The sequence below is a fragment of the Brachyistius frenatus genome, unplaced genomic scaffold (genome assembly GCF_029030835.1).
Source record: "Brachyistius frenatus isolate BFR_SWC_R1_liver_20210118 unplaced genomic scaffold, ASM2903083v1 Contig_43, whole genome shotgun sequence".
Classification (NCBI taxonomy): domain Eukaryota; kingdom Metazoa; phylum Chordata; class Actinopteri; family Embiotocidae; genus Brachyistius; species Brachyistius frenatus.
In genome coordinates, this window is record NW_027210642.1 from 1682005 (window position 1) to 1700325 (window position 18321).

Sequence of the window (18321 nt, forward strand, 5' to 3'; positions counted from 1 at the left end):
ATTATTTTAACGTTAGCTTAAAATGAGAGATTACTGTTGTACTCACCACACAGAAACATCAGCGTCAGTGTCCATTTCAGGTTTCTGTGTTTGCCGCACATGTTGAATTTCTGTTCAAAATACATTGAAAATAAGTTGAAGACAGATTTACTGTGATTGTTCTCGTCTTCCTCTACTAAGCACTGCTCTCTGTTAAGTTTTTGATCGTGCTGAAATGAGGTCTCGCACACACACACACACACCACAGACTCAGTACAGGCTAAATTTGAATAAAGATTGTATACATGTGAAACCAAGCCCTGTTCACGAGAAACGGTGTCGCTCTTGTGTGGGCAACAGAGAATAGGAAATGTGGTGTTATGATGGTTTTTTTTTTCAATAACAACCACTTCTGTGTTCCAAATGGCTTGCTTTACCGACTACCGCTGAATATTTTGAGTGCATAGGTGCTTTCACACTGTCAAGTATGGAAACACGCAGCGCACTACAAGGACCCAGATGGTGTACTGAAGACAGGTTACTAACAGAGTGTGAAACAACGGAAACTTCTCACCCTCAATGGCCACCATTATGGTAACGTAGCGGAAACGGGGCAACTGCCGACCAAATATTATCAAATTAAGATGACTTAGTTGTTGCAGAACACAGCAAAAAAGTGTTTATTTTTTCGCTGTCCTATAAAACTGCTGCTGGACACGTTAATTTCTGGTTAAAATAATTCAAACCGGCAGATTTGTTTGTAGGTGATGGATTATAACGCCACACTTATTTTCTGTAAGTGCACAACAACAGTGTGCAGTTTGATACAACACTTACCTGTCAAAATACAAGTACTACACAAGTATGTGCACTCACATGTAAGAGTGAGAGTGTTCTAAGGGAAGTACGTCATTTGAAATACAGCCTATGTGTTACTATAGCCACTATGGGGAGTAACCGTTGTTTAAGCTTATTTATGTCTTACTCATTTTCATATATAGATAAATAAGAAATGCTTTGTTTTTGGAAACATTGTAAGGACCTCAAGTTAAACCCATCACGGTTGCAGTCACAGCTTCATGTCTTAAAATACCCAAAGTCCCAGCAGTGCTGGTTGAGTAGCTCGTTCGTGACAGAGATGATGTGACTCCACCGTTCAGGGATGGTGAGTTGCCCACACGCTCCCTTAAGTCTGACGGTGGAAACAAAGACATCCGATGATGTGTCAGTGGAGTCTCCAGCTCATCGTTGTCAGGACTGAATCAGGCGCGAGGAGAACAATTATTGGAAGTGTCGCCCTCTACGTAGAAGACGTGTTCATTATTCTCAAAGTCCACCAGCAGCAAAGTAGAATTATTGCAACAGTGGAGAAATTATGCATTTCAAAACATGTATTGCACATCTGGCATATTGAACTACATTTACCATGAGATCGTCTTTGAATGCCATATGACAGCTAACGGCGGGTTTTCTTTGATGTGCTCCAAAAAAAAAATGTGTCAGTCCTCTTAATTTACATAAAATTTCCTGTTGATTTGTCCTTAAGATGATATAATAAATTGTCGACTGCAACCTTCAGCAGTCATTGAGACAGTGTTGATCTTTTTTTGGTGATTCTTAGCGGTGGCTTTTCTCTTGTGTCACAAATAACGCACATCAGAAATTATTTATGTTTACTGCATAGCATGATTGCTGTCAAATTAGGACATACTTTTTTTTTTAATTAAACTGTACAAATTACATTAATATTCATGAATTGTGCAAGTGCTCTTTGAGCTTTACCTGTGCACTGTGCTGTAAATGACATCTTCATTTTGGGAGTCCTTCTGCTGCTCGCTGTAGGTGATATACAGTCTATTAGTATATGAGCCTCCAATGCAACATCAATTATTGTTTAAGATTTGAAAACAATCTTCAAATTATCTCACGTGTTTGACCTTCTTCGGCTGTGGAAGGAAACGGCTGTGTAGGTGATTTCGGTGGTTAATCCCTCATCCTGATCTCTCTCGTTTGATTGGTTAGTGTCACACATGAGCCAATTGACATAGTCTGTGTCCTGAATGAGAGAAATAACACAATAATGTCCTCCTCTTTTATTTCTATTATGAGCTTCTACACAATCCTGTTACCTGCAACCACGCAACAAAAACAACGCCTGCGTTCTCTTATGTTACGGGCCCACTGTAGTATCTGGTTACCACTTAGATTAAGTCCAACATGCCGTTTAAACTCACTTGCCGATAACCTCCGTACATCTGACGGCCCTGACTGTAATATAGACTAGAGTATAGTTGTGTGCCACAAAACAAAGTCACGTAACGGAATGCGGAATTGAAATTTGAGAGTGCCACCTGCACGTCTTCCTCACGGTCTGACTCTGGTGCCTTCATCCTCTTTTTGCTCAGTCTGAAATAGATAAAACAGAATTACTTTAAGATGGTTGCGGTTTGACTGTTTTAAGACACAATCATAATCATTTATTTTGACAGTCACTGATGACGTACAGTATATATACATACAGTACATACAGCTTACCTTCTGACAGCAAAGATAGGGGTCACAATTAGAATCACTGCAACGGCAGCGATGATGATAATTTCTCTTGGAAATGTTGCCCAGTATTCTGTGAAACAAAGGTAGTTTGTTGGAATTGGAAGGAAGTAGACCTTTAATGAACACTTTTTTTTTTTTTTTTTTTAAATCCATCTCAAAACATGGTTGATTTAGAAATGATTATTCTGGTTATTGTTACACATCGAGCAGTGGAACCCTGTATGCAACACAAAGCTATGAAACAAGTGGTAATTGCACCCACACTAACCAGACCTACCTTTGTCGTGTAAAGTGACCACAGAGGAGTTCTGACTCGCGTGTTTGTTGGTGGCACTGCATAAATACCGTCCAGCATCACCAGGGAGGAGCACAGGCTGATGTCCAACTTTTGTAACGTCACCAGCAGCTATTTTAAACCAGGTATAATTCTCCACTGGAGGGTTGGCATGACTCCTGCAGATCAGGGTGAGGTTGCTGCCAGCGTCTACTTCCACTGACGTGTTCTTGGGGCCATCTGCAAAAGCATTTTAGCATGTTAAGTTTTATCTCTGGAGTGCAAACATTTACAATGACAGTGGGGACTTTGGGATGAGAGAGAGAGGCTTATAATTTACTTCATATTTTACTAATATTTTACAGGCTCTGCCCTTGATTTGAAGAACAACCTGAAAACCTCTGTCCCCTAATATCCCCCCCAAAAAAACATTTAATCATTTAATTGATTCAACTCTTTTAACCAAATGAGAAACGATAACGCTTACAGATTTAAAATGATGTGGCCACTTTTTCATATTTAATATGTTAAAAGGTTTTACAATATGCTCCACCAATTTGAACAACAGAGAGAAATTAGCTATTGATGCCTTTACTGCAAACAAACAATGCCAAATATATAGTTGCCAAATATTTCAGCCACAATTACTTCTGCAAATTACAGACGATTAATAAAACAAAAACAACAACAAAATACATGTGCAGAAATGGTCATATTAGCGGTTTCATTTCACTCATTAATCAAATGTTTGGCAATTTGTGACGTATCACTTCACGCTAACATTACGTCGCACATTTTACTTAATTGTATTTCAGCCTTTTATTACTAGGAAAACTAAAGACAAGACTGAAAGGCTTTCTAAAGACAATATACAATAATCACTATTCAGATATACGTTAAATGTGTCTCTCAAAATGGCATCCTCGTCTCCAAAATGACTAAAATCACGTTCACTATAACTACATTTACCAATTTTGCTCAGGTGTGACGTAATCCACAGCTGGAGAATGTCAGGGGGCATTTTTTTGGTGTTTTTTTTGTAACTAACATTAATGAACTCCATTGGAGTCAATAGTTGGTGGTTGGGATTGATGGTGGGCACGCAAAACACACAACCCTTCCACAAAAGACTGAGGTTCAGATCTAGAATCCCATCTGTGGTTATCTTTAGGCAACAAAATCACTTCAAATAATGTTCGGAAAAAGATTACTGTTTGATGAAATATTAATACATGCGCTTGATCTCAACTCAGACGAGAACTTTCTTCTGTATTAAACTGTGCTGTGAGTGTATAAACATAGCCATAAAAAGCTAAACGATGCTGTAGTCACGAGTGAATATTGTACGGCAAGATCAGATACTTTGGCGAATGAAAAATATTTTGCCGAGTAGGCTGAAATAAAACGCAAATACTCTGCGCACTTCTCTGGTGCGCTCTTCCACAGTCACGCGGTCTCGATTTAGTCACGTAATGCATTTATCAATAAAAAAAAAAAAAATTAAAAAAAAAAAGGGCACTCAGAGACCAACGAGGAGATTTCCTCTTCTACACCGAAGACAGTTTTCAGTTACTTTAAGGTATTGATCTTGTGTCCAGTACTCACATTCAACATCAATGTGTACGACTCCTGAGGTCGCTCCGGTGTGCGTTTTCAGAGAACACGTGTAGTTTCCAGAGTTTGTGGAGGACATGTTTCTTAAATAAAGCACAAGTCCTTCATCTACTGGTTCTCCATTCTTAAACCAGGTGAACGCAGATGAGAGGTTACTACCGTCGTCACAGCTGTTCACGCAGGTAAGATTCACAGAGTCGCCTTCCTTCAGTGTTTCATTTCCATCAGGTTTGATCACTGAAATGTTCAAATCTAGAAGAACAAAGTGACGCCTTAGTTTCAGTTGCTGACAGTTGCAGGTTTATAGCTGGGTAGATGTTAAAAAAAAAAAAAAAAAAAAAAAGAACTTACCAACAACCTGTAATGTCAGGACAACCCTAGGAAACGTTATGGCTTTTGTGTTGGGATTAATTCGGACAACGTATTTCCCTGACAGATTGTGCTCCACTTGGTGTATTTTCAAAGAACAATTGTGACGCTTGTCTCCAATGTACTGAAATCTTCCGGAGACGTTTCCCACACTGCTGCAAGAAATGACCCGAGGCTTAACCTCATGAGGCTTGATGTGACCCCACACGACTCTCTCCGCTCTTTTCTTGTCAGGGTGGTCAAATGAGCAACCGATGACCACAGACGAGCCTTTCACCGCGCAGATAAGTCGCTGCTGATATTCCACTTTCCACGCCTGGCAGAGAGCAGCTGAAAGAGACGGATTCAGTCACATCCACTGAGATTTAGTACTTTAAATCCAAGTGCCACACGTACCTGCTAGAGTCAGTAGCATCAGTGTCCATGTCTGGTTTTTACGTTCAACACTCATATTAAAACTCTCTCTCCTCTTAAGAGTCAAGCCAAATCTTCAAGGTAATTCCTTTTTAAATGCTTGTAAGAAGCCGTTAAGGCGGGCGCTTATTGTGTTCTACTAAAGCAATGGGTGAAGGAGCAGTTTCTCTCATCATCTGATTTTTTTTTTTTTTTTTTTTTTTTTTTTAATCTGCATTCTGTAAGCACAGCTTCCTGTAATAAAAGAACAAGGACCGGGCGGCCCCCGAACTATCTCGACCCCTAAAATCAGGTCACACCACAGATTCGATGTGCGCTTCGGTTCTTCCTATTTGAATGCGAGGCGCAGAAAGCCTACGTAGTGTGCAATACGCTTTGCAAAGCGATACTGTCTGCTGCGGTCACAGGAGAGCACTTGTTTTGTTTTTTTGTTAGTGTGACAAACGTGTTACTGCGCTTCATTGTTTTGCATATTAACCGCTGACAGTGATACTGGAAAATAAAGTCGGGGAGTAGGGGGTTAATGTTTAATGCGAGTTTGTTATTTAACTATGGTGTGTATTTGGCTTGAGTTGACATGGTTCCGTTTACTAGATACCTGCCTTCTTCTTAAAATTAAAAAATAAATAAATGTTGCAGTGGGATTTTTCAACTTTTTTTTTTTTTTTACTAAGATCTTACAGAGTTATATCCGTGTCACTTCCACGTTTATAGCTCTAATGTTGAACATAAATATGTTTAAGCAAGCGTCTCCAGAGACACAAACACGCGGGACGCACAGGACGAGAAAGATCGCCCACCACGGAGCAGTTTTCGTTGACGAAACTGGGAGGACGATCACGGGTTCCCTTATAAGTAGACTCGGGAAAGGAGGGTACGAGCAGTGAGCGGTGCCGAGACGAGCCGTCACCAGTCGCACAGGACCAAGCTTCGCCGCTCGACATGGAGATGCCCACTAAACTCGCGTTCCCTATCGTGGTGCTGTCCGTGCTGGTCGCCTGCAGTCCGACGCTGGCATGGTACAAGCAGGTAGCCGGTCCGAGCTACTACTCGGTGGGCAGGGCGTCCGGCTTGCTGTCCGGAATCCGGAGGTCACCGTACGCGAGGAGAGAGGAGCCGCAGCCGTCAGACAGCGGAGAGTCCGCAGCCAACAGCGTGCTTTCTGATTTGACTCCGTACAATTCCATCCTGAAGACGATGGTCAGTGCTCATCGATTTTTTTTTTTTTTTTTAATTTTTTTTTTAATCAACGTGGGATTGGCTTTATACGTGAATGGGCGCACGAGCGCAAATATATCCACTTAGCCTATTAAATCTGACTTTTTTTTTTCTTTTTTTTTTTTTTTTTAAATGTCCCCTTTTTATGAACAATAGGGTTATTGACAAGTTTAGAAAATAGGCTAATACACGTGACTAGAAAGAAGGGAACTAACTAAATTTTGAATTTTTAAAGTTTAGTTTTTTTAATGGACTCGTGGTCAGTTCAGTCAGGAAGGAGCTGTCCTTTCCTCATCACTGGGACTTTTTACACTACCAGACTTTTTGAAAGGTGGTTAGATTAGAACAACTTGAATGGATTTCATGAATTGGGTTAAGATTATTGGGGAAGGACGTATTCACATCTTTTTATGTCAATGTCAAATGTAGGCTACAATGTAAAAATATTACTGCATTAGAAGTCTTACCTACAAAGTGTAATTTAAATATATAAAGTAAAGCAGCAAATTGACCTGTGTCAGTTTCACAATGCATTACTGGATTGTCATTACTGATGCACCATTAGTACAGCTGAATTTTAATATATTGTACACCTTTGGGCACATAAAACTTGATTTAGGTAATGTAATAATGCCTTTTTTTTTTTTTGGTCAAACTTTTTAACCTGCATATTAAGAAGTTGTAGCTGAGGCAAAGTATTCTAAAATGCAGATAAGTTTCAAGAACAGTATTTACGTAAATTTACTCTGTAGAATCTGGCACTCTCTGGAGGAGATACAGATAATAAAAAAAAAAACATGATTACTTTTCACCATGGATAGCCATTATTCTACGCAGAAGTATTTGTTACAACATAAAACACGGTGCCTCTCACCGTTTCATTCAAGCTTACAGAATTATAAAGGCTGTACATTCTTAGCGCACCCACTGATGTAATGTCATGATTTGTCTTTTTCTTTCCAAACAGCCCGTGTGTATCAAGGATATTACACCAAACCTGCAGAGTTGTGAAATCTTCCAGGAAATCAAGGGTTCATTTAAGTGTAAAGCAGATGTCTTCCTTTCCCTGGACTCGTCAGACTGTGCGGGAGACTAGGCAGTCAAGACGAAAGCTGGGCTGGATGATGAAGTCTACTTCTTGAAGGAGTGACATTTTAAAAAGTGTACGTTTAACTTGAGAGGTGTTGTAATAGATGGAAGATTCTACGTTTTCATGTACCACTCACCAGATAAAACATTTTATGAAACCTGTCCTAAAACTTTAAGCTGTAAAAGTAATGTATTAATGTACATATTTGCTCTGAGTTCTCATTAAATTAATCATATTGCAGCCCTTGTGGAAACTGCTAAATGCAGAACACTGTGATGTTTGTTTCTTCACTAAAATGAGTTTCTGCCTTTTTCTTTTTTCATGCAAGTATTTTGTCGTAATACCTTTGCTCATATATCAGAATGACAAATAAGTTATTGTTCTTTAAAATGCATTAAATGTTCCAAAAATGAAAATAAGACTTAAAACACTGAAAGTTTGTGTATTTTTTCCAAAGTTAATATGCTGGCATTAAAAGTATAGAGTACTTAATGCACTTTTCTAACTCGGAGGTTCTCAAGAGTGGAATTAGAGTAAAACAATAAATGCTATTAAAATGGATCATACTCAAATATTTTATTCAAAATGTTTTAAAACTAAAAGGACAAAATACATAGCTTGAACCTTATTTGCCAATTAAAAAGTATTTAAATGCTAAAAACTTATTTTAAATGCTAAAAACAAGGAAATATTTAAATAACATCAAATGACAAAAAACACACTAAGGAGTCTTTGGGAGACTTTTACAGCAGCTGGACAGCTGCGAGGTTCTTCTTGGTAATCTGATCAATGACCATTTGGAAGACCAGCTCTATGTTGGCCGTGTCTGTGGCATTGGTGAAGTGGTGGTACACCGGTTTGTCAAGACTACCGTTACATGTTGAGAACATGGCAGTGATGTGATGAGCTGCAGCATCCACATCACCATCTGCTCCTGGATGGGATCAAAAAAAAAAAAAAAAAAAAAGACAAATCAATTTGTGATGAGTCACTTCAAGTGAGAGACTATACAGAATCTGTCCAAGTCATGAAATGTTAATAAAACAAGGCACTGACTGGTTTTAATTTTCAATCCCCAGATACACCGATACAGACTCAGCTCCTGTCAATGAGCTTGAAATATGTACAACCAGAGTGACTGATATAAACAAAAGGCCTATATGTGAACACTGACGACCTCTGGCCAGAAAGAATCCTGATTACCCCAGAGACAAAAACAGCAAGAAGACAGGGGAAGAACACAAGTACGCCCTGTGGACAGTATATAGAGTGCAACAGGTTTGGGATCATTGAGGCAGTTGTAATGTAAATGAGAGATCCCCAGGGCCAATGGATTGATACTGTATGTGTTGTTAAAGATGAACTAAATATGTTTTAAATGTATCCCTGTTTATGCAGCCATTTGAACTCCTTTAATTCACAAAAAACAGAAGGTAAAAGTAAAATTTGCATGAAAGTTTGGCCGTTTTAAGTGGCTTCAAACAAAGATATTTACACAAGAAAATAATTAAGTCGAAGGGAAAAAAAAAAAAAAACAGTCCCATTTACCTTTATAATTAGACAGGTAAAATCTCAAATGTCGCCCAGACTGCAGGATCTTCTGACGGAAAAGGTCGATTTTGTTCATGAACAGAATCTGAAGGAGAGAAATGAATAAATAGTAAAAACGACAAATATTAAACGATGATGATGTTTAAACAACCATCCAGGTGATGTGTTTAAGTTCAGTTTCTCACAACATGACTCGTGGGATCAAAAATGTATCACAGCTCCACAGAAACATAAAACTTTATATTAAGTTCTCCATCCACATGAGGTGCATCGTTTTTAATCTGATAATTAAGTGCCATCTATTTAACTGCCTTGTAACATCAGTATTGTGACATGCTGTTTTGCTTGTTGTTTATAGCATTATACAGCATCAGCCTCATGAATAAAACTATCTCCATACTGTGTATAAAACACTGAATGCATGCCAACACTTTCTAATGAAATACATCTCCCTACTTAGAGGGGACACCCAAAACCAGTCAACACATTACACTGCGCATCTACAGAGCCAACGCATACAAAGTCACTACATGCGTGTCAGACAAATTCAGTCAATAAAAGACAGATAATTTGGTTATACAGAACCGAGTGGTGGAGTTTACATTAGTGCATTAAAAATATGTCAAAGTTTTACAGGAAAGTAATCTCAACATGTGGCTTCTTCTTACCATTATTAGTAGTAGTAGTATTGTGATTTGATATGGAAAAATTTCAAGGCATCCCCAGTTAATTTGCAATTCTGTCATTTGGTAACCACCTGTACAAAATCTCTTCAAACTGCTGATAAACAAGTGGCTTACCAACATTCAAAACAAGCGTTTAAAAATAATTGGAAAGGAAAAGGCTGAAATATAACCCTCGCCCCTATACGTGCTGGCTTAATTAAATCCATACTGACCAACAACAAGCGAGTATTTCGTGTCTATATAAAAAATAGTCCCCACACTGTCTGCATGAAAGAAAAACAAACCAATTACAGTGGTTGTTCATCAGTGCTCGCAGCCAACTTACTAAACAGAAATCACCTTCCCTACATCTCCGTTAGACTTTGTTTGCTGATTATGCGTGTCAGATGTAATCATAGCTCAGCTGCGCCCTGTTTGCTTGGCACGAATGATTACTAAAAAAAGATGCTCGGTGCCTCATTCAACATGCATATATTTAGATGCGCTTTAAACAGACAGCTGAGAGTCAGAGGTCTTAAAAACACAACAACAACAACAACAACAACAAAAAAAGCCATTGTACGTTTGAGAATCAGATTGTTAAGAAATTTCCAACTCACCAGGGAGCTTTTCTTGAAGACTCTGTTGGTGCAGATTGATGAAAAAAGTTCAAGACTGTCCTGCAGTCGATTCTAATGAGGGAACATGTGAAAGAAAGTTAACGGCAAAGGAAACCAAACCCAGAGTCCATTCCGCAGAGTAGGAGAAAAAAAAAAAAAAAAGGCATTACATTTGATAACAATCAGTCTTTAGCAACATACCACAGAGGAATACTCCAACAGTGACATATCATAGCTGCTGAGGGCCACAACAAACAACACGGCGTCAATACAATCGAAGCAGTTTAGCCACTTCTGCCTCTCGGTGTGCTGCCCTCCAACATCGTACAACCTGTCAAAAAAAAACAACTCAGGATTTATCCATAATATTAGATGATGAGAAACTGCAGACAAGGAAGAAAAAAAAACAACAACAACAACAACAAAAAACCACGATTCATTGCACCTAAAATTACAAATCTATCTATAAAGACATGGTATTCTTCTGTACCAAACTAGCAGGTGACTGGGCCCAAACAGTTCATATTTAGTTCTAGAAATGACATAACGCAACTTACAAGTTAAAGATATTCTATGGAAGGTAATAATTTCATTAAGTGTCATTACAGTTTATGCCAACATGCGAGGCCTTGTTCAATAAACTATAAGCCGTCTTATTTGTGTAGCAGTGTGCTTCACATAAGAAGATAGCATTGCATTGACAAATTCACACCCATTTCAAATATGGCAATCTATTTCAAATTATGATCTGGCACGAAGTGAAGCCGAGGGTCTTGGTGACACTGGTAATGAGTTCCTGTTTGGGCCAGAGAGTCTCCAGGTGCATGATTGGAGGACTCATGTCAGAGGCAATGAAGCATTTATCCCCTGGGTCAGGAGTCAGTTTTAACAAGCTGGGGGACAATAAGTGTTTGACAGCAGCACTTTACAGAGTAGAGAAAAGAAAATCATTGCTCAGGGCCGCAAGAAGGCTTTTATGGCTTTTCTCATGTAGCAAGAGAACAGGAACACACCTATAAACTGATACTACTGGCATAAATTTAAAAAAAAAAAATAAAGCTTTGAATTTAGTTTGGTACAAAAGATGTATCCCCCAAAAAATTATGAAATGGGAAACAAATTTATGAAACGCAAGGGCAAACGATAACGCACACACAAACATTGCAGTATTCAGACAACATATACAGTATTTGAATGCAGGGAACATCACATCAGCTGGCATGAGAACATTGAGCTAATTCTTTTCACAGAATTGGTTAGTTTTTAGTCACCACTGCATAGAAACGTCACAGTACAAAAGGTTTAGTAAAGACAAAAGGATTGGATCGCTGCAGTAACCAGAAACATAACGAAATGTATTTACATTTTCTATACTTTAAAAAGTGACGAATGTTGTTGGCAATCCTCAGAGAAGCTACAGTACATGCAAAATTGATGAGGTCTTGGTCTGTACGGATTCCGTTTTAGACTGACACACACACACACACACACACACACACTGAATGGCGTCGTAGCACAGGAACAGTTGACAGCGTACATGAATAGTTGGCTACTCTGAAAACAACACATCAAACGGGGAGAGGGAGTTTCAGTGACTCATTCCTATGCTTTCTAGACATTTGCGTTCATATTCCTGGAATAACTGGGCGGAGTGAAGGCATTAATATTTCATATTTGATTCATCCCTGGAAGCTGCCTCCCTCAGATCAGAAGAGTTCAGCATTTGTTACAGAGAAGTAAAGTCTCCAGGGCCTCAACAGACTGATCTCTGATGACAGCAGTACATGTTATGTATTCAACTATTATTTATTGATAATACACTTCAGTTCTATTATTGATGAATTTCTGACCTTCTCAGTGGCAATCAGATTACATGAAAATTAAGAGTTGCGGTAGATACTCCAGCACAACCATTATTTGGTAAAATTTTCTTTTGTTAAGTTGCAATATTTTGTGCTAAAATCCTTGTAATTAGTTGTCTTCTGGGGGGTTTAGAGACATACTATGACCTGGCACCGTTCACACTTAAATTCCTCATGACATGTCCTCCTGCCCCTGCTCAAGACAAAAAAAAAAAAAAAAAAAGCAAAACAATAATTTGTAGAAATATTTTTTTATATTGACAACGGGCAGACTGTATCCTAATAAACTTTTTTTGTTGTTTTATATTGACGTGTTGTGTCCAAGCGGCAACCGATACAGACGTCAACCATTGGGTTGTGAAAGGGCGGTTTGACATCTCAAGTTCAGATTTTGGCCGTCGCCTTCCTGTTATTTTGAGAGCCAGAAGTGACCATATTTGGACGAGCTGGGGAGGAGCGAGCGACGGATCCGATTGGAAACCCGGGGACACTACGCCCCTCGCTTACAATTGACTTTGTATTTAATGAGAGCTGTTGAATGGGAGTCTATAGAGCCGACCTCTAGCAGCACTCGGCGGTATTGCAGTTGAAGGCACTTCTGCGTCGGCCTCGTTTTCCAGACCCGGACGCTACATCCACTTTTATACACGGTCTTGTACATCTACATAATGAAACGTGTATTGTGTGCTATACAGTATAGCCTACAGCCTGTGTTTTCAAATAGATCTCGAGTCTTGTGTGAATGCGTTTTAAGTACATGTGGTTTTAGTATCCGTCTCTATTTGTACATATTGCAGTGAGAGCGTGTGTATGCACTGCAGTGATGTGTTCAATGCTACTTTCGGGTTTTAGATCCAGTTTATGACCAAGATTCCTTCAGTGGAATTGGAGAAGTGTTTCAGGGGAATATGATCAACACTTCAACATAACGACTGTTCATGTCAGTTAATCAAATGCAAAGAGTTCAACACTCCCTGGAAAGTGAAGGAAGGTGAAATATTGTTTTAATATTACTGCGTAAACAAAGGAATTAAACCGTGACTGACAATAAACGTTAAATGCAATACTTATTTTATTCAGAAAAACTTCAGTGGCCCAGTGTGAACCATTAAAGCACCTATCTTTATAAACTCAATACACAGCATTATGCTGGTGTTGCAGGTGCAGCTCTGCGTTGCCGAAATTAAATTATAATAAACCTTACCGATACAGCTTTTCATCAACTTCAAACTGCGTCTTGATGACTCCACAGGTTCTCACTCTGACTCTCACAACATCTGTCTCGGTGGGGACATAGGTGGGTCCGATGATTCGACTCATGTTCTCAAAGAAACTGGAGAGGGAACAGGAGGAGAACAAGAGACTCATGAACTGATGAGAGTTTAACATCTCCATAGGCGAGTGATCTCACACACGCACGCACGCACACACACACACACACACACACACACACACACACACATCTCATCTCATCTCATCTCATCTCATCTCACACACACACATCTCATCTCATCTCCTGTGATTCTCTATTGTGGATATCACTTCTAGTTTTTTTAACCAACATAAGACCAGACAGCCAGCTGCTACATTTTTGGGACAATATAAGCAATAGAGGAAATTAGGTTGAGAGGGAAAGTTATTGGGAACAAGCATCACTGGAGCTTCAGCCACACATACAACGAGGCATGGATATTTTTACTTGCAGGTTTGTTAAACGAGGCATACTGTAATAACACTATTTTCAACATTGATTTTACCCAATCAATACATGCGAAGGTGAAAATGTTTGCCAAGTTAGCTATTACAACGCGAGACATGTCTCGGGGCCAGTATAGACCGACTATAGTGTAGGTCTAACAAACGGTCAGACTTTAGATAAGACATCCAAATTCATCTGTTCAAATTCTGGGTAGACATAAACATGGCTGATTGAGCAAAAAAGTTCAAACAGAAAACATTTTCATCCTTGAAGTATTCAAGTGTTACAAGGAGATTTTAAAATGGGAAAACAAGCAGTGAATAGTGTAAAAATGGAAAGTATATTCAGCAGCAAAAAAAAAAACTTTGACAACGCAGACCTGTAGCATTACTTCCGTTAACATTGGAATAACGTTGGGTTATTGCAGAGTCTCTCCTTTCTCAATACTCACTCTGAATCATGGGCAAACCATAAGCCATTTTTTCATCATTTCATAAAACTGCTTAGCAGGTGTCACCGTTAAAACATGACTTCATGTACAGTAGAATCCGGATGTATGGTGGCCAAACGCAAAAATTGTATCCTGTCTGCGTGAATGTAAATGTGTTGCCTGGTATTTTCTCTGAAAAGACTCTATTCTTTTTTTCCCCCTTCAAACATATTTCAACATTAAATTTAAATTCACAATAATGTGCTGAACTCACGGAAAAATCATTTCCGTGTGATTCTACCTGCCGATTTCCATTTAAAAAAAAAAAAAAAATTATACACCCCTCAACAGCTGTGACTTCACGTTATTAAAGCTACTTTAAGTAGAATGGATTTCTAAAACACACCATGTCAGACAAGTCATTTCACACGTCCGGGTGCCTTCAGGTTTCTGGGGAAGTCAAGTGTGTCACGACAGTCTAAGGCAAAATTTCTGGAGGGAGAAATCAATGCAGGGTGCAGCGAAGTGAGAATACTGAACGATAGCAAGCTGGGTTTCATATCCCCCTGCAACTTTACCGAGTTCCAATAATGAAGCTGTCACATCTCCATCTTTCTCAGTCTGACCACCCGGAGTAAATTTGATCTCGACAGACCTCCTCCCCGTTGCCTCGGAGATAAGAACTTCTATTCAGACCGTTTATTCCACCTTCAAAGATAACTAGAATTACTGCCTCGTGGTTGTATGTTTCTGCCAAGCAATCAAGTTCCAGTTTACATCCATGTCTGTCCAACTCATGTAATGAAGACTTTGGCCAAGAAAGCGAAATCTGATCGAAGTATTTCATCATTAAGACCTAGTGGAGACCCGAGCTAAATTGTAAGAAATTCCCTCAAATTCCAAGAGATATCCCGTTTATGATAACGGGACGGAGGACAACCTGAAAACATAATGCATCCAGCATTCACTGGCACAGAAGCGTATATAAAAAAAAAGGAACAACACTTTACTGCTGCACAAACTCTTATTGATAGTGCTGCATTATAGCCACTAACTGGTGCAAATATTAACATCCCTGCCATGATCACCTTTCTGTGAAAAATCAAATGCAATTCAATGTGAAGAATCTAATGGGATCCAAAAAAACCCAACTGTTATGGTAAAAAGTTTCTTTATATTGTATTGTTAAAAAAAAAAAAATTGTTGACACCGACATAAAAAAAGGGGTTAATTATTGGTTTTAGCACTGTGGGTATAGTTTGTGGTAGACTGAATTATATCTAAAAAGCTCGGTGTTCAATTACAACACCACATTTTTCTTATAATCAAATATAACTTTTTACAAAACATAGAAATACTGCATCTTAAAAAAAAAGAGAATTATGCAGGCTGTCCACAGAAATATCAAACAATCAGCAGATAATGTATTACCAGTTGTATCAGGAAGTGCAACATTTATGAGGGTGATATTTGAAAAAAAAAAAAAAAACCTGCTTCATACAGTAAATGCAGTTGAAGGAAATTGTCAGCAAAAAAAATAATAATGCCATTTATTGAAATTATTCCTCACTTCAGCTAACAACACTTCAGCTGATGATGCAACATGCACTCAATAAATGATCTATGCAGAGGAGGCAGGTGTGATTTCATGCGAGCTGCTTTCTTTTTAATGTACTATTGAAAGGGCACAGTAACATGGCCGAAGGACAGCAACTGGAAAAACAAGTTCTGCCCACATAAACATAATGTCCCACACAGTGATGTGGGGAAAACACACTTGTGCACTCTAATGACTTCTGTTTCATAATTTATGCACATCATTTGCGATCACATCTATTGTTTATGAAATCCAGCTCAATTATGAGGCTACAGATTCAATCAAACCGTGATATAGAATTTCAGCGGTATAACGCCGTTTGTTTTATCATTAAACAAGGAACTAAGTCTTTAATCGTGTTCGCTTCATCTGCTCCACCTTAAGTCCCATCCTCCTGAATATCTGCAAACACTGCTTTTTTTTTTAAATTTTTAAATGTGGTCCTAATTAAGCCTCCCATTCCACAAATGTCACAGAAATCATTTCCTGAGGGCGAGTTATTCTCAAAACTCCCTTTGCTGTTGCTCTGTATTGACGAGATGTGATTACACGTTTCTTACTGGGCAATTTCCCTTCACATTTCCACTGTCAGTCGTAATTAGGGTCGTTGCGCGAAGTAAAATCACTTAAGGTCAATCTACTCACTAGAGTGCAGAGTCGTTTAGCTCAAACTCGTAACCTCTGGCTGCAGCTGCTCGCACTCCTTGGTCGGCCCAGAGCGAACAGAAGGCATGAGCCACGAAGGGAAGCAGCTCCTGGTCGTCCCCCAAACACTGGCTGCAGGACAGGATGGAGCGGGCGTGCAGCTGCTGAAACATAAGGCCGTGACACTTTGTAGATTTCAGATTGAATTAAATGAACACACCTATGAAGCAATATCCTGCAGATTGTACGGTTGGAAGGTAGAAATGGATCGGCTGAATTTATTGGCCCCATTTACACCTTAACGTATGATCTGCAGCTGGATAATGATAGAGAACAATAAAAAGATTTACACCTGGTATTAAAATGTTTCGTTATTTCGATTGTGCCCACAATTTGATCTGATCTCAACATGCAAATCAGTCTGGCAGGGCTGTGGTCTGGCTGATGCCATTGTATTCCAGATGCGCTCTGCATGCATTTACCCCTGGGATTGATATTTCTTTACCCTTATTCCATTTAATTTTTTTTTTTTTTTTTTTTTTTTAAGTGCTAATGTGTAATCATGATCAGCCATCTGGACTGATGCGGTGTTATATATGGATGAAGACTGACCTCTAGTGTAATAGAGAGGGATTGCAATAAGAAGTCAACTACCAAGACCTCTACATCTCACCTTATTCTTCTTGTTAGCAAGGTTGATCCTCAGCATGCCCATTCCTCGTAGAACAGTCTTCATAGATGTCAGGAGGTTGTCAAATAATGCAGGCTGTGAAGAACACCAACATTTTGTGATTTATTTAATGTGCTTCCAGTGATGCTGAGAAAATTGTTTTGGCCTAGGATTTAATAATTAAGGGGAGAAGTAACTAACAATGCTCCAAATGTTGCACAAGTGTCCAGTACCTTGAAGCTAATGAGCTCCTGTTTGGAGAAGCCACAACTGTGCATTATCTTTATCTGCTTTATCACTGTACTTTTTCCACTCTCTGCTGCTCCTGACACATAAACCAAAGAAAACGTTTTCAATTACAAATTCCAACACTTAAAGCGAAACAAAATGCCCCATTATAAAACATACCGAGCATAAGGACCGTGACCACGTTGCTCTCCGTCCTGGCATGTTCACAGAGGTCTTGTTCTATTTTAGAGCTCTGCAGTTTAGCCTTTTTGTCCTCCTCTGCAATGCCCTGGTGAAGGCACGTTCCCATGCAGATCTACAGCTGATTAATTCCTATATTACAAATACTGTATCATACATGATTTAGGACGCAGTGAAGAGTTTTCAAATAGAACAACTGACAAGGGTCTGCAAAGGAAGAAGGTGTAATCTGAACTGTCATGAGTACGATCTTCTTTTTTTTTTTTTTTTTTTTTAAATCAATGACAAAAGTCCATCATTAAAATAAGTCTCAAATGGCCCAGGTAAATCTTAAGGTTTGTATTTTTTTAATTAAAAAAAAAAAATAATAACTTTAAGAATTAATTAATGAATAAATTGGATTTCGGAACAAACCTGTGGCCAAAACTTCCCGAGAGCTTATATGTACTATACCTTCACACAATCCTGCCCAGAATTTATATGCTCTTTTTTTTTAGATTTTAATTAATTAATCCAATGATTGTACCTGCAGCGAGGATGGCAGTACATTTAGACAACAAAACATATTGTTGCTGTTGCTCCTCTCGTCGTGTGTGTCGTTTGGTTCCCAGTAGAAACTGCTAACAAGTCAAAGGAAGTTTT

General features: G+C 38.9%; 3 protein-coding genes across 3 annotated transcripts; 1 reads left to right on the plus strand and 2 right to left on the minus strand.

Moving 5' to 3' along the window:
* On the minus strand, window positions 1–6147 carry LOC138623289 (B-cell receptor CD22-like). Its single transcript, XM_069702722.1, has 9 exons — window positions 5970–6147; window positions 4772–5119; window positions 4412–4672; window positions 2810–3046; window positions 2515–2602; window positions 2331–2385; window positions 1908–2035; window positions 1762–1815; window positions 1–110 (listed from the first exon to the last, which is right to left on the minus strand). Exons 1-9 carry the CDS (start codon window positions 6145–6147, stop codon window positions 77–79), a joined length of 1383 nt encoding a protein of 460 aa, XP_069558823.1. The 3' UTR covers window positions 1–76.
* On the plus strand, window positions 5920–7925 carry LOC138623280 (neuropeptide B-like). The gene is made up of 2 exons (XM_069702713.1): window positions 5920–6403; window positions 7389–7925. The coding sequence occupies exons 1-2, from the start codon at window positions 6146–6148 to the stop codon at window positions 7515–7517; spliced, it is 387 nt and encodes a 128-aa protein (XP_069558814.1). The 5' UTR covers window positions 5920–6145; the 3' UTR covers window positions 7518–7925.
* A 329-nt stretch (window positions 7926–8254) lies between these two features.
* LOC138623281 (guanine nucleotide-binding protein G(o) subunit alpha-like) lies at window positions 8255–18244 on the minus strand. The gene is made up of 10 exons (XM_069702714.1): window positions 18206–18244; window positions 17659–17794; window positions 17484–17575; window positions 17254–17346; window positions 16581–16741; window positions 13414–13542; window positions 10549–10678; window positions 10348–10419; window positions 9060–9147; window positions 8255–8445 (listed from the first exon to the last, which is right to left on the minus strand). Exons 1-10 carry the CDS (start codon window positions 18242–18244, stop codon window positions 8255–8257), a joined length of 1131 nt encoding a protein of 376 aa, XP_069558815.1.
* Window positions 18245–18321: the final 77 nt, after the last annotated feature.